Source organism: Micrasema longulum, unplaced genomic scaffold (genome assembly GCF_059751315.1).
Source record: "Micrasema longulum isolate JH-2025_06_02 unplaced genomic scaffold, ASM5975131v1 h1tg002561l, whole genome shotgun sequence".
Classification (NCBI taxonomy): domain Eukaryota; kingdom Metazoa; phylum Arthropoda; class Insecta; order Trichoptera; family Brachycentridae; genus Micrasema; species Micrasema longulum.
This window is the reverse complement of record NW_028279699.1, coordinates 184,563-199,792: the sequence shown is the minus strand read 5'-3', so window position 1 is coordinate 199,792 and position 15,230 is coordinate 184,563. Positions and strand designations below refer to the sequence as shown.

General features: G+C 37.5%; 1 protein-coding gene across 1 annotated transcript in view; it reads left to right on the top strand.

Annotated features, from left to right (window-relative positions):
- The first annotated feature begins 8,031 nt into the window (after window positions 1-8,031).
- The window catches only part of ChT (choline transporter), a 43,506-nt gene continuing 36,307 nt past the window's right edge, over window positions 8,032-15,230 (top strand). Inside the window, exons 1-3 of the mRNA XM_088240697.1 lie at window positions 8,032-8,182; window positions 9,219-9,374; window positions 10,585-10,883. Of these exons, the coding sequence (XP_088096823.1) occupies window positions 8,032-8,182; window positions 9,219-9,374; window positions 10,585-10,883 (606 nt within the window). The remainder of the gene's footprint in view (window positions 8,183-9,218; window positions 9,375-10,584; window positions 10,884-15,230) is intronic.

Sequence of the window (15,230 nt, the reverse complement as noted above, 5' to 3'; positions counted from 1 at the left end):
ATAAAATTTGGATTTGCATGCCGCCGCTGCCTCCGGAACTCGTTCTGACTCTGTTCGGCCACTGTATTTCGCACATACTGCGCAGAACTTGGTGAGCACGCGGCTCCAAAAGTCATTGACGTCATCTTGTAGGTTTTCGGCATCGACTCCGGATTATCTCGCCAGAGATAAAGTTGAGCGAGTTGATCTTGTTTTGCGATTTTTATTTGTAAAAACATTTCACTTATGTCCGCCGCAAGCGCTATATGTCCCTCCCGGAATCGAAACATATTTCCCAATAGCGATGATAATAGGTTCCGGTCCGGCCATTAACTTGTCGTTGAGAGAGACGCCTCTATACTTGCTTGCGGCGTCGAAGACTACCCGTATTTTGGCGGGTTTCTTCGGATTAATGACCGCAAAATGTGGCAGGTACCACCTCTTTGGTACGTTATTTAATTCACTTTCACATACCTCGGATGCATATCCCTTTTGTAAGTATCCGTTCATTTTCTCATGATATGCGGCGGCAAGCTCTCTGTTATTTCTTAATTTTCTTTCCACTCCTTCCAGGCGGCTGAGAGCGTGTTGCCTATTGTTGGGCAACCACGTATCTCCGTCTTTCCACAAGAGTCCAGTCTCCCAATGTCCATCCTGAAGAGGTTTTGTCGTGGCTTGCATGATCGCGTATGCGCGCGTTATCTGTCTGTCAACGCGCGTGGCACTCGTTACTCCCAACGAGTCGATTGTGAAGTTATTTTTTACAAGACTTGCTAAATTAACGCAGCACTTGGTTTGCTGCGCACTATCACTGTCAGTCGGGCTTGTGGGTAGCTCCGACACGATACGCTCGTTCTGTCCGCGGCACTCGTGATTTGCTTCGGTGGTTACAAACGGCCTTACTGGCCCGTTACACTCGCGATTCACTTCCGCGATTGTAAGCGGCATTACTAGCGAGCTATACTCGCTATTCACTTCGGCGGTTGTGAGTGGCATTACTAGCCCGTTTCGCGCGCGATTCACTGCCGCGGTTATAGGCGGCATTACAAGCCGCTACACTCGCGATTCACTACCGTAGAGCACTTTGATTTACTCATAGTCGCGAGCGTAATGTTGTTTTGCGCCAGTGCGCTGCCGTTGACTCTACCGTGAGTCACCCAGCCTAACAAGGTTCTTGAACGGATTTCATCACCGTTCGTTATCACTTCCCGTGACACTATTACGCCAGCGTTGTCTTGCCCGATGATCATTTGTGGCTTGACAATTCTCGAACCGTTCGCGGTTCCACTGCGTGCACACGGCGCTTGTGGAAGGTTCAATTCTCGCACTGTGTTCGCTCCGATGCGATATGAAATGTCACTATTTCCTTTTATGTTCACTTGCACTCGGCGCGTGTCTATTGTTGCACTATTTCCACCGATTCCGCGGATCGAGATCACATCACTGCGTCCGCGGGCTCCCACTTTGTTCGCGACTTCATTGTCTATCAACGTGATAGTGGAACCTTCGTCCAGCATCGCGTTCACTGTTACGCGACCCCGTGGTCCGCTTATTTCCACTTCGATCACTTTTAATAAAACTTTCGAGTCACTATTCGGTCCGCTCATTACCCCGACGAACTGATTCCCGTCGGGCACTATTGCGGTTTCACTAACGCTGTCCGCGCTATTCACTCGCGGCTCGCTGTGTAATAACTTGTGATGGTTCGCTGTACACGTACCCACGTTGCACTTAGCGGTGCTTCGGCACTGGTTTGCTCGGTGTCCGTCACTCAGGCACCGATAACACAATTTTCTATTTCGCACAAAGTCTCGTCGCATCAATAACGACATCTTCGCAAACTCGTTACATGCACTTAACTTATGACCGCTACGGCCGCACTTCGCGCACTTTGATTCTGTTGTTGGCCGTGATTCCGTCGCCGCGAACACTGTTTCCTTTCCACGCGCCGGTAACTTCGTCTTTTCAAAGGCGCAGGCGTCCTCGGCGTTGTCCGCGAAAACCATGATCCAGTCCACGAAGTCGCGAAGTGTGCCTTCTTGTTAGCTCCTTTCCGCGACATCACCCAGAGTTGCCGCGTGAAAAACGGGAGTCGAAGCACCATCTCGTTCAGCAGTTCGTCCGAATGCAGATGTCTTTGCGCCTCTTTTCCAACGTGAGGCACATGTTCCGTACGGCAATCGCGAACTCCACTAAATCGTCCATGGTGCTTTCTGCCGTCAGTCGCGGTGATTTTCGCAGCTTGTCCAACTGCGTGCTCATGATGACGTCCGGGCGGTCGTAGTGCGTCTCGAGGGTGCTCATGATCTTATGAACATCCTTTGATTCCACTAGTAGTCCCTCCACTAGCGCCCGGGCGGGCCCTTTGAGTGCCTTCTTCAGCCTGAGAAGGTTTTCCGGGTCCGTCAGTTGGCACAGCTCTGAAGACTCCCAGAATTGGTCGCAGAATGCCGGCCAATGCACGGGGCTGCCGCTGAAGTCCTGTAGCTCCCTGGCGTTCCCCTGTCGAGCGAGCATGGCGCCGATGCGTGTTTCCTCTTCCTGGGTTTGTCCTCGATTCCCTCCTTGCTTTGCCAGCAAGGCCTCGAGTGCCAGCGTGAAACGGTCGGCTGGTTCGGCGTTGGTGTGCTCCTCGACCCATCTCTCTGTGTTGCGGCGCGCCGTTTCCTTCGGCCTCGCCTCTTGATTGTCCTCCTCAGAGAAAGGCTCGTTCCTCTTGGGGTAGACAGGATCAATGACTAGCGCGTCCCGGTCCTGGGGCGCGCTTGATGTAGCTTCCTTCTCCGCCTGGGCCAGAGCGGTCCGCGCTCCGAGTTGCGCGGTGTCTGGCTGAGCGGCTGGCTTGCTTGTAGTTCCCAAAAGCGACATCAATTGTTTGATTTGCTTCTCGTAGTGTCTTCTCTCCCGACGCCTCTCAGATCTCTCGTTCTGCAGCGTCTCGTCAGTCGCAGTCGGCGAGGGGGTTGCTTCTTCCTGAAGAGTGATGTCACCTTCCGAATCGGAATCTCCATCCGATACGGGCTTGGTGGGCTGCTCCTCGGCGTTCTTTCCAGAGCGTAGTGAGGCGGGCATCGTAGATTCGTCTCGGCTGAAGACTCAAAGTAGATGGCAGCTGAAGATCACAATCCGGCGAGTCGAAGGACCAGAAACTGTACTGTACAAGTCACAGTTTGGACTGTATTCCACAATCCTGTAGCAAGGGGTAGGTGTTGGCCGTGTCTCGCTGCCGTCGTCGCTCTCGGGGTCGTAAATCCCGAAAGTTATGTAGTCTCGAAATTCCTCTCAAGTCCGGTGTCACTGCGTAGGTCGGTGGAAGATACTGGTTCGTAGTCCTGGGGTGAAGCGATGGTCAAGTCCAAGGTGTAGATCCAGTAGTAGAGCGGGAGGTCGGGCGGGGTGACGAAATGAAACGATCAGACTAACTTGATGTCTCGAGGCGAACTCAATCTTTATTCTTTAAAATGTACACATTATATAGGGCGTGTTGCGGGCTCCCGCTACCTGCGTCCGAACCGGCGTTAGGCCAATACGGGAGTGGGGGGGGAAATACCGCTCCCACTATACCCGGCCGGCGCGCCTCCCCCAAAGTGCATATAGGGAGGTGCCGGCGCTCGGCCCGGTCACTTCGCTGGGAGCCGCCGCACGCGCCACATCAATTACAAATGCCTTTTTTAAGGCAGTCCTTAGTCTTTATACAAATACAAATATGCATGTTAGGGCAATAACGCGTCAAACGTCTAGATTCAGGCCCTTTTTAGGGCCTGTAACACAAATTCCTGCTCTATAGTACCCCGGTATCGCTAAAGTCAGACCCGAAAGTGGAATATTCATCCTTTATTGTGGGTCCAACATTTAGCCTACAGATACCGGGGGCCCTAACTATATTATTGCATTTTCATTTACATATTTAACCGTCCGTTACAGTACTCTACGACATTTTTTAGTGTACTATATACATCCAGATGTTTACTAACTGAGATGTTTGTGTAAGAAAAGGTTTTTGGCGTATATATTGTTGTGCTATATTTAGTTATAAAGGTGCTAAACTTGCTTTGTTTCTTTGTTGTTATCAATATGTGTTATTTTTAAAATGTAATTATATTTTTTATGTCCCGAATTGAGTTTTTGTAACTCCTAGAAATGAAATTCAACGTATTATACTTTTAAAATACTTTGTGTTATATGATTTATAAACAAAATAAAAATAAAAAAACGGGCATTTTAAATGATAATTTCTTACAATCAAATGTATCTTAAATTTGTAGTATTCCTTTTTTTAAAATTTTAATTACAGCATTTACAAAGTTTGTGAGTGGTCATTAAGGAAATGTAGATGTTTAAACATTGGAAGAATGGTGAATGTTACGCAAAGTTTAATTTGACCACTTAAACCAGCCAATGAGGAAGTTCAATCGTTTAGGTAAACTGCCTAAAAAGCCAAAAAAATTTTTTTTTCATTATCTTCATGATTTTTTAAAGTTTTATTCACGTTCAAGTGTGTTTTCCCGACAATTAAAAGGTGAACCTTGTACCTGTCAAAATACACTTAACATTGAAATCAGAAATCTACCACAACACAAGTAGTTCGATTCTATTAAAATCATTTTCATTGACTGATTTGAGAGAACCAATTCGTATGCCCATATTTTTCTTTGCTGACGATACAAAATTGTTTGCCAACCCAATAATTAGCCTCCAGCAAATCCAAGATGACCTTAATTAGATTTTTCAATGGACAAAAGAATGGCCCTTAACGCTAAACCCTGAGAAATGCATCGTCCTACACATTGGCCCTAGAATTCCGACAATAATATATACCGAGGATGGAAATCAAATGCAAGCAATAAAGTCACAAAAAGATCTCGGAGTTGTGATTACTTGCGTCTTAAATGGGAATCATATATTACAGAAATTGTCAAACGCACCAATCTCTTCTGCTTAGTAAGGAAAACATTCGCTCACATCACCCAAGATTTGTTCCTCAAAATGTATAAAACATATGTTCGTCCTCTCCTGGAGTATGCGTATTACATCTCGAGTCCCTTAATAATTAAATGTATTAAATTTGATCTTTATGCATGCTTCCACTTTCTAGTTTGTTGTATCCCAACTCAGCACAGGCCTCTTGGCCTCATAGAATTAGGGATACGTTATTATTATATATTTTTTTAAATATATATCTTTACATTAATAAATAAATAAAGAAAAAATGTAGATTGTAGCAGAATAAATTTATGGTAAATGCGTACCTATAATAAGCTGACAGATCAAACGGAATGATACACTCGAATAAAGGAGTCACGTCCGCAATATAGTTATGTTACAAATGGCGTATTATTTTTTTGAATTATGAGAAATGTTGGACGCATGTTGTATTAAGGAGACAGCGTACGGGCAGCATAACAATATAAAAAGGGTAACTCAAAATGTTTCAATAGTTAATTGTGTCATTTATCCACCCAATAAAACGTAGGCAGTTGTAAAAATTAAATAAAGTATCTCGTAAATTTTACTAAATATTTTTAACTCATCATCATTCCTTTTCCGCATCTAATAGCGCATAGGGCACTGCTTTGATATACAAATCGCAGCGTATCTTAATCATAAATTATTATGAAAATAAAACTTTGTTATTAGTGTTACACACTTTTATCCTTTTACAAAAACACTACTTTAGTTTCGGGAGAGCACTCCTCCCATCAAAATAACAAAGGCAATAATATGAATAATCTAGAAATAATATAAATTCACAAAAATTTTAATTCTGAGAACAACCTAATTATAATCACACTATGTTCCCTTTGCGACCCCCCCCACCCCACTCATTCTCTTAGACCCGCGTCTGTTAACACTCTCTTAGCTGAGCGATGTCTTCCCACACATTAAATCTTAGACTTAAGTATTGTAACTTCCACTTATGTGCTAAATTTTAAGAAATAAATTCAACTTAATTAAAAAAAATAAAAATATTCCAGTAATAATGCCCTGTCCCTCATCGATCATGTTTTCATATCTGTACTTTAGATAACTATCCATGTATATGCTAACACCTAAGATAAGGGAAAAAACCCCCCTGCTCTAAGTTTCACTGATTAATTTGTTTATTTTTTGTTTAAATTCCATGACATTTCGAACCATATTCTGTGTTTACTATATTAGTTTTATATCACATGTCGATGGGAGGAGTGCTCTCCCAAAACTATAGTAGTGTTCTTGTAAAATAATAAAATTGTGTAACACTAATAACAAAGTTTTATTTTCATAATAATTTATAACGAAGTGTTACGAAGTGAATGCCGATTTAATTAAACATATTATCTTAATCATTTTTGTTTCACGAAGGTAAAATGATCAGTCTTATGCTTCAGGTACTAGTCCTTGCCCCGATTACAATGGGGGTTAACAGAGTTATCTTTGACTTTCTATAAAGAAAAACCGATATTTTTGTACGAAAATGAGTAAACATTTCGTCGGTAACCTATAATTGAACAAGTTTAGAAGAAAACATTATACTCTTATGCATATTCTGCTTTTATACGGAAAACTTAATTATACGTTGTAGATAAAATTGAAGATAAATGTTAACTTCCCGTTGTAATCGGGGCCCAGGGAATATGAAACATTCTAGTGTGAAAACAATCTTTTAAATAAATATTTCATATCAACCGCTGCAAACGCGCTGATCACTAAACAACGAGGTCGATTGAACTAGTTGAAAAATTTGAAACTATCGTAATAAATTTTTGTATAGTCTACGGGTTTCAAGACGTACCCGTCTCTTCACCAGTGCATACATTACATCATTATCAAACTCTTATCCGCCCCTAATGGGCACAGGGCTCTGCATTCGTACAATGAATGCAGCGTACATCGTTCATCTGTTACAGGTGGTAAGATCAGTCTAAATTTCAGGTCGAAGGTGAATACGCAAACCACTGCAAGATTTCCTTTTAAAGGATTTTTACCTGAGAATAGACATCGAGTCAAAAACACTCGTTCAGGATTGTGGTTCTATTTCACACGAATAACTGTATTCTTCATCTAATTAAACTTTCATGCAAATTTCACTCTTCACCTTTACCATAGTAGTTGTACAAAAACAGAAAAATAACATGCTGATAGGGCACATGCAATTCGCAGCTAACACCAACGAGCAATTATTATTTTTAAAACTATAATTAGACTGAAGAAAAATTTCGTATCTCTTCCTTAAACTCTCCTCCTTTTCTCTCCTTTTTTTTCCTTTATCTTATTGGAGACTAATATATATTCATACACTTATTGCTGGTTAATTTTTAGTATCTATTTTTTTACATCGCTTTGAAGCAAAAAAACCCTTTTATTTTATTGGTAGGTTGGAATTATTGCCATTTGGCAATACGCCCGGAAACGTCGAAATATCATTGTATAAAATATCAAATAAATCAATTTTTTACGTACGTTTGGAAGCAAAAAGATTATAGACCAATTTTTTAAATAGGTTCATTAGAATAATTTGCCATTTGGCAATAAGCCCGCCAACGTGGAGAAAATATTGTGTTAAAAGTCAAATAAATAAAAAAAAAAAATTTTAAGAAGCTTCCATAGTTAATAAGATTATTTTTATTTTCTACTAAGTACCTTGAGTTATATAACTATATAAAGACATTCAATCCATCTAATATTCACATTCGTTTGAAAATGCCCTAACAAGAAGAAAAAATTTTCACAAATTTAAAAAAATATATTTTTTATATTTGTAAAAATAAAATAAAGTTTTCAGTATACTCTAATCAGTGTTTGGTTTCTAATATTATAAGTTTAAACATGGAGTTGTACAAAATAAACACCAAATCAATAAATATGTTGTAATTTCTTATTTAATTTTCTTTTATTATTTCTTTATTTTCTGATAATTTTATTTTATGTATCTATATTTTCTCTACTTGTGTACAGGTGTTTTGTTTCATTATAATTGTTTTTCAATATTATTTTATACTTTGTCAAAGGCGTAAGCCATCGAAGTAAAAAAAATATGTTAATTTATTTGATTGGCAAAGTTACTTCGATGTGATGAGTTCAGTTATTAGTGAGAACTTTTTTTCTTTTGTTACAGCAACTTGGGTAGGCGGAGGGTATATCAACGGTACTGCTGAAGCCATCTATACATCTGGCTTGGTGTGGTGCCAAGCTCCATTTGGCTATGCTCTTTCGCTTGTTTTCGGTGAGTACGCCCTTATATCACCTCTTGTAATATTTAACTGAAATAGGACTGCGAACTGGAAACTTGCCAAGACTCTTAGGCACCTGGGAAATACAGCTGTTCGATAGAAGTAGTGAAGTATTCACGAACCGAAGAAACCTTCCTGGTTATTTACAGATTGGAAAATAATCTGTTAAGTGTTTTAAAAATATGAAAATGGAACATTTTTACGTAGAAAGGTATTTGATAAACGCATACAATTATAACGATGTAATAACTTATATTTATTTTACAGAAACAAACAGTCAAAAAATATATAAAAACATAATAAGATACGGTTCAAAGACAGACCAGCAAAGTTTCTAAATAAAAATCATACATATCAAATTGTGGTACAACAAAAGGGTGTGTTTGTGTGTATTTGTATGAGAGTAAGTGTAGAGGTGTGTTTGTGTGTATTTGTGTGGGAGTAAGTGTTCAGGTATGTTTAAGTGTGAGTATCATTATATAACAAGTGGGAGCGTATCGCAGCCAGAAAAACGAGTCTTAATTTATTTATAAATAAATTAAGGTGCATGTTTAATATATCAATAGAAAAAAAACTAAGTTACTAATTGAAAATACTTAGTACACTTCCACTTGTTTATTCGACCAATAAGCGCTTTCGCCTCTAATGGGAATCTTCAGACTATGCACCAAGTATTTTTAATTAGCAACTTATTTAATTATATAAGTTATTACATCGTTACAATGGAATTCCATCAAGAATTGTCAATTAATAAATATAATCAAAGCAAACAGTTATATTACGTATTGGAACCTCTCACATACGGAAGATTCTGGATTCGATTCCCGGTGAGACCACAAAAATTAAATGTGATTTTTCTCAAGCTGATTTTTGGATTTTTTAAATATACGGCTCAAGTAATAAATAGGGGACATTAGATATGTTAAAAAAATATTACTTGTGAATGCAAAGTCAGAGATATGTTTGTATTTATGATGGACGTTTCTAATTGATGACTTTACATATTCTAATAGAAGATTTTTTTCTCAGGTGGAGTGTTTTTCGCCAACCCTATGAGGAAGCAAGGCTACGTCACCATGTTGGACCCCCTTCAGGATTTGTTCGGAGAAAGGATGGGTGGACTGTTGTTCCTTCCAGCTCTGTGTGGTGAAGTGTTCTGGGCCGCTGGAATTCTGGCTGCTTTAGGTAAGTTCAAATTTACCAAAGTTTTGAGTATATCCAAATTCCTGTGATACGACAAATAGTATAATAAATTTTCCAGGATTTTTTTATAAAGATGAATATCCCCGTTAAAGACGGTGTAAAAAAAATAAACGTAAAAGATTTTGAGAAGATTCTCAATAATTTCCTAACAAATTTAAAGGATTAAGCTCAATACACATATTTTTTCGTAAATAAATCTTATTAATTGTCACTCAAGAAATCTTTTGATAATAAAAAGTTGCAAAAACTATTACAAGTATCGATATTAAGTAGGCGGTACAAGTGTAAATCGATTCACCTTTTGTGTTTATATTAAATTTGCGATAGCGGAAAGAACAATAAATTATTTTTTTCTAACTGACAATGTGAGCTAGTGGATAATGCAGCCAACAAAAACCCACATATAATAATACTGACTAACCTGGTGTTAAGTCTTCTTCCTTGTCGGCAATCAGCCAATTCCGTCAGGGAAATTGGTTTTCAGGAACATTGTAGGCACATCATTTTGTAAGGTGCAAGATGATGTATGATATATATATTGTTTACTGCGTTGTGCGAGTGAAGGTGTAGCTATAAAAAAACTTACACGGCGAACAGAGGAAAGGAAAATAATTTTATCACTTGAAAGATGAGTTTGAAAAGCGTGCGTGCATAAAAAAGCCGTCGATAAGGAGTGGCGCGCTCGGTAAGCCGTGTTGCCAAACAAAATAATGTCTTTTCAGGCGTAGAAATCTCACAAAACCAAAATTAGCGAGTACCTACTCTCATGTAATTTTTCTGGATAAAACACATGGAAACAAATTAAAGGCTTAACCAGTATTGGAAAGAGGGGTTATGTGAACGAATAAACACAGAGCAAAGAATCCAGCCTCAAGGCCTAAGATACAAACTAGCCGGCCGCCGACGCTAAGCATTTTATGGGCATTCACAGGCCCATATCCCGTAATATTAAAAAAAAATCTATTCAAATTGATATGCTCTCTGCTCTTCAATCACCTTCTTTCAATTACAATATTTACCTAACTCTCCGTATGAAATTTACAGTTCAGTCATTACTAATATTACTCGTGTTGGAATGATGCAAAGTGATTTTTATAATATCTGACCCTTAATTACATACCAGGTTTTTTTTAAAACAGGTTTTCCAGTTTCTAAAAAAGTCTCTAATGCGATTATTTCCCTTTTGTTTTAGGTGCAACCCTCTCCGTTATCATCGACATGGACCACCGTACTTCCGTCATCTTCTCCGCTTGCATTGCGGTGTTCTACACCCTGTTCGGTGGGCTCTACTCCGTCGCTTATACTGATGTCATTCAGCTGTTCTGCATCTTTATTGGCTTGTGGATGTGCATCCCGTTTGCTTGGGCCAACGACCACGTCAAGTCTCTCAGCTCCATGGACGTAGATTGGATAGGATCGGTTAGACCAGAGGAACATTGGTTCTATTTAGACTACGGGCTGCTCTTGGTGTTTGGAGGCATACCCTGGCAGGTCAGTAGTATGAAATAGATTTGCAATACTCTTAATTTGATCTTATTCAATGTTTATCTTCTGATATGTATGAGTCACAAAGCTTTATTTGGGAGATCGCGGTCAAAAAAAAATTAAAAAGTCAAGATTTTAGGTCCAACACTACAATAAAAAAACAATTTCAGTTGTTGCCGTGCTTCTTTATTATTAAATTATTATTTATTAAACTGTGGTTTTATTTTTGGAAAAAAATCTTATGTATAAAGCCAATGTCAAATGTAAAATATGTTATACCTCAGGGAACAGGAAACTAAAATGACATAAACAAACTACAAAAACAGCAAAATAAAATATTAAAACTCTTCAAAAAAACTAAACAATATTATAATTAATTTTTTTCAACTACATTATTATTAAATTAAATAAATATTAAATTTTTAACTATTATTAAATTTTTTCAACTAGAATCTTTAAAATTTATTAATAAATTAGCCACTGATGATGATATTGAAGACAAAGAACTAAAACTTGAAAAATAATGTAATCAATATGGAAATAATACAAGAAAAACAAAGCATACAACATTCAACATTCCACATACACAACACATACAACAGTCCAAAACGAGACAAAGACAATTGACACTTATAAATCAGGTACTAAAAATATACAATAAACTACCAGACAAAAAAAAACAGAATAAAAAATTACGTTTTATTTTTGTGAAATGAATGTCATAATTCTTAAGGGTTTAAAGAGTAACAAAAAAAGGGTCAAAAGAGTAACTAGTTTCCCAAGCAGCATATTTTTTCAACAACTTTTTGTTAATCATTATCATTTTTTTTTTTTTATTTATTAAAAAATACAAATTTTTTTTGTACTCCCAGGAGTTACAACAAACTCATTTTGGGACAGAATAATATTTACATACAGGTATGGCAATAACAATAATATAGTAACAAGTAATAATATAGTAACAAGTAATAATTTGTACATAAAAACTGAAATAAAAAAGCAAGCAAATATATAAATTGATTTCATTATGTGTATACTCCTACCCCATAATGTTACAAATGTATCGAAATTATTAAAATATTTTTCTGTTTTTCTTCAATGTTAATTCACATTTGTCTTTGTTTTTCCCCACAGTTTAATAATCTATGATATTATGTTGGTCAGTTTGCACGTATGCTTTTTGCAATTTGGTCGCTTTTTTTCTAGCCATCTCCACAAAAATCCAGATTTCGTATCTCAAATTTAGTATGCATTCCCCCTTCTAACTCCCCGCTGTATCCAACAACTAACGAACATTATGTATGTATAGATTATGAACCGTTTTATTTTTATTTATTTTTTATTTTTTTGCACCACAACAGGCCAGAAGGCACAATTACAGTGGTGAGTTACAACACAGAATACGCAGGCTTGATAAAAATCTAATTTAATTTTTGTGTTCTCACCGGAAATCGAACCCGAAACCTTCCATGCTTATGTCAAGTGTTTTAACCACTACACCACGGAGTCAGTAGAGTTAAACAAAATAGGTAAAAATAGGATACATTAACTTATCCTGAGTACATATAATTATGTGGACGTTCCTTGGACTAAAAATATAATTAAGTATCCTTGATTCTTTACGAGCTCCATGAACGTGTTTTGCATAGTACTCTTGAAAGAGCTCAGGTTTTCTATGAACTATGGGTAGATCTTCGTATTTGGAGAAATCCTGCTAGTTTAGTAGAATGAGAAGTATTTTATTAGATGTGGAACTTAGTCTTATTGTAAAATCAAGACCAGAATATTTTGGCAAACAGAAAAATGGTCACGTTCATAATATTAGAAATAAAAGAAAATTCAAAATTTCGTTGGCAAAAAAACATTTACTCAAAGTGGGCCCATATTCATGACCGTAAAAATATTAAACAAACTTTTAAAAAAAATAATAAAGGAAGTCAATTGCACAAACATTTTTAGGAGAATGTTAAGAGTATTCGTAAAAGATAAATGTTACTTTAGTTTAAATAAATATTTGTTACTTTAGTATAAATAAATATATTAAACCGGGCGGCGGTCCCGCGGCTAGAATCACGCACTTAAGCATTAGAGGTACAAGGCTCGAACTCCACTCTACCACAACGTAATTCCCGTTTTAAAATATTAAGTTGTGTACTACCCGCAGAAAATAGCCATAAAAAAAAAAAATGGATGAATCAAGCAAAAATGTTTTTTTTCAAAGGGTAGTATTTTCCATTCAGGAATTATAGGAACTCGTATAGGCTTGTTATCAGATGTGATCAAAAATCATTTAACCGATTTTCGTCTCAAAGGCACTGATTTGATTTTTTGCCACATTTACATCCATCAATTTTCTTGATATTTATGTTGATGGTTAAATATATTTTGTTTGTAACATTGTAAGCGTTGATGAAAAGTTTGAATGGGGATTTGATTAGTAATAAGCAAAATGTATTATAAGGGTTTCAGTAATCAATGTTAAAACTCAATTTAGAGCTGTGTATTAACAAATAATCTATTTATACCTGCTTTTTTAACCATAGTAAAAAGAAAGTTAAGTAAAACCTTATTAAAATAATTCATCTTTATCATATTATCCTCGAGAAATGCGTTTAACAGTTTCAGGGCTATGAACATTCGTCTAAAAAGATTTTTTCTTCTTCTTTTCCACATTCACTCCTAAGTGGAGCATGTGGGCATCACCAGTTGACACCAAGAGACCCTATCGCCAGCCAGCACTCTTGCTTCTTCCCATGTCAATCCAGCGCCCCTTAATTCCACCGAATAAAGTCTAAAGATCGTCATTGACGGCTTTCCAGGACGGTGTGATCCCGCAGGTTTAAAGAAGAGGCAACTTGGGTTTAGGTTCTCCTGAGGCATGCGCAGCACTTGTCCAAGCCAGGCCCACCACCGCATCTTCAAAACGCTCGTTATAGGAGGCTGCTGCGTCCGTTCTCGGACTTTAATGATAGTTATAAAATCGAACCACCTAATACCTAATATTCTTCTCAAGCACTTACTCTCAAAACTCAGAAGTTTGGTGTTTTGAGCTTTGGTAAGGTGCCAAGACTCGCATTCATATTGGAGAATTGGCATTATACAAGAGTTGAATAATCGGCATTTCGTTTTGACCGAGTATAGACTAGAGTTGCAGATAACACGCATCGTATTAAAAGTTGCTCCAGCAATTCCTAGGCGGGTTGCGAGCTTTTTATGCATGCTTCCATCCTCAGTTATGTGTACTCCCAGGTATTTAAAGCTGTCAACTTACTCAATCTTCTGTCCATTATTATAGAGAAGCTGATCAGGGTCAGGACAGGAAAAGATTTAGGCATACCCTAAATATTTTTAATGGAGTATTTTGTACGTCTTTCGTATTCTTTTAAATTTGACTGGCTTTTCTGGTTCATCCAATATTTAGAAAAAAACAAAAATCTAAAGCGAATTATTTTATTTTATACAACACAATTCAAAATTTCAGATTCCAATCTCATTACACAAACATTTCTACTCAACAATATATTATATTCCAAAAAGGTATATGATTAATTATTCCATTAAGTAGGGTACACATTTGCTGTTCAGAAATTCATGTAAAGGAAGGTTGTTCTAAATGGGAGTTGAACTTTGAGCGTGGGTGGCGACGGGGTCGGAGGGGAGAGATGGGTTATCGGAAAAGTTTTCACTTCTTGGAAAAGATTTTTCTCTTGACGGAAAAACGCTGGAAATTTTTCAACCCAATAAAAGACTACCCACGAAACTTTTATTCTAAGTGCGATGGAGGCATTTGGCCGAGATTGAGATTTCACGTAAGATGTGTAGATGTAGGTTAACAAAAAGGTTGTGTCGATTTTTACTTTCTTTTCAAAGCAAGTTTTCGACACGATGGATTACTTTGTCTTACTATTGTCAATTAATTAGTCCTGGAATATTGACGGAAATTTCAAAAGACACTAAGAATCTCTTTGACAATTGAATATAGAACACTTTGCATTCACAGGGCTTTGGATAGTATTACATGGATAAGAAAATGGCACAATCTCTTACGCAAGATCTGGTACAGTTTCGTATACGATAATTCTTGTGCCAAATCTTCGGGGTTTTTATTTGCTTTATTAAGTGAGTCCGTTTCTGGGATTGAAAATTTTGCATATTGCCTATATGTTTTCGGCGCCATGATAGATAACAGGCAACTTTACAGTTAACAAAACGAGCTATCTTGTGACGACGCGACTACTGATAAGTAACAATATATTATCCTGTGATTTATTTATTTATTTATTTTACACTTTATGTATATATATCAACAATTTATGTGCATATAAGGGCGGGCATATCGCCTTAAGAAAATTT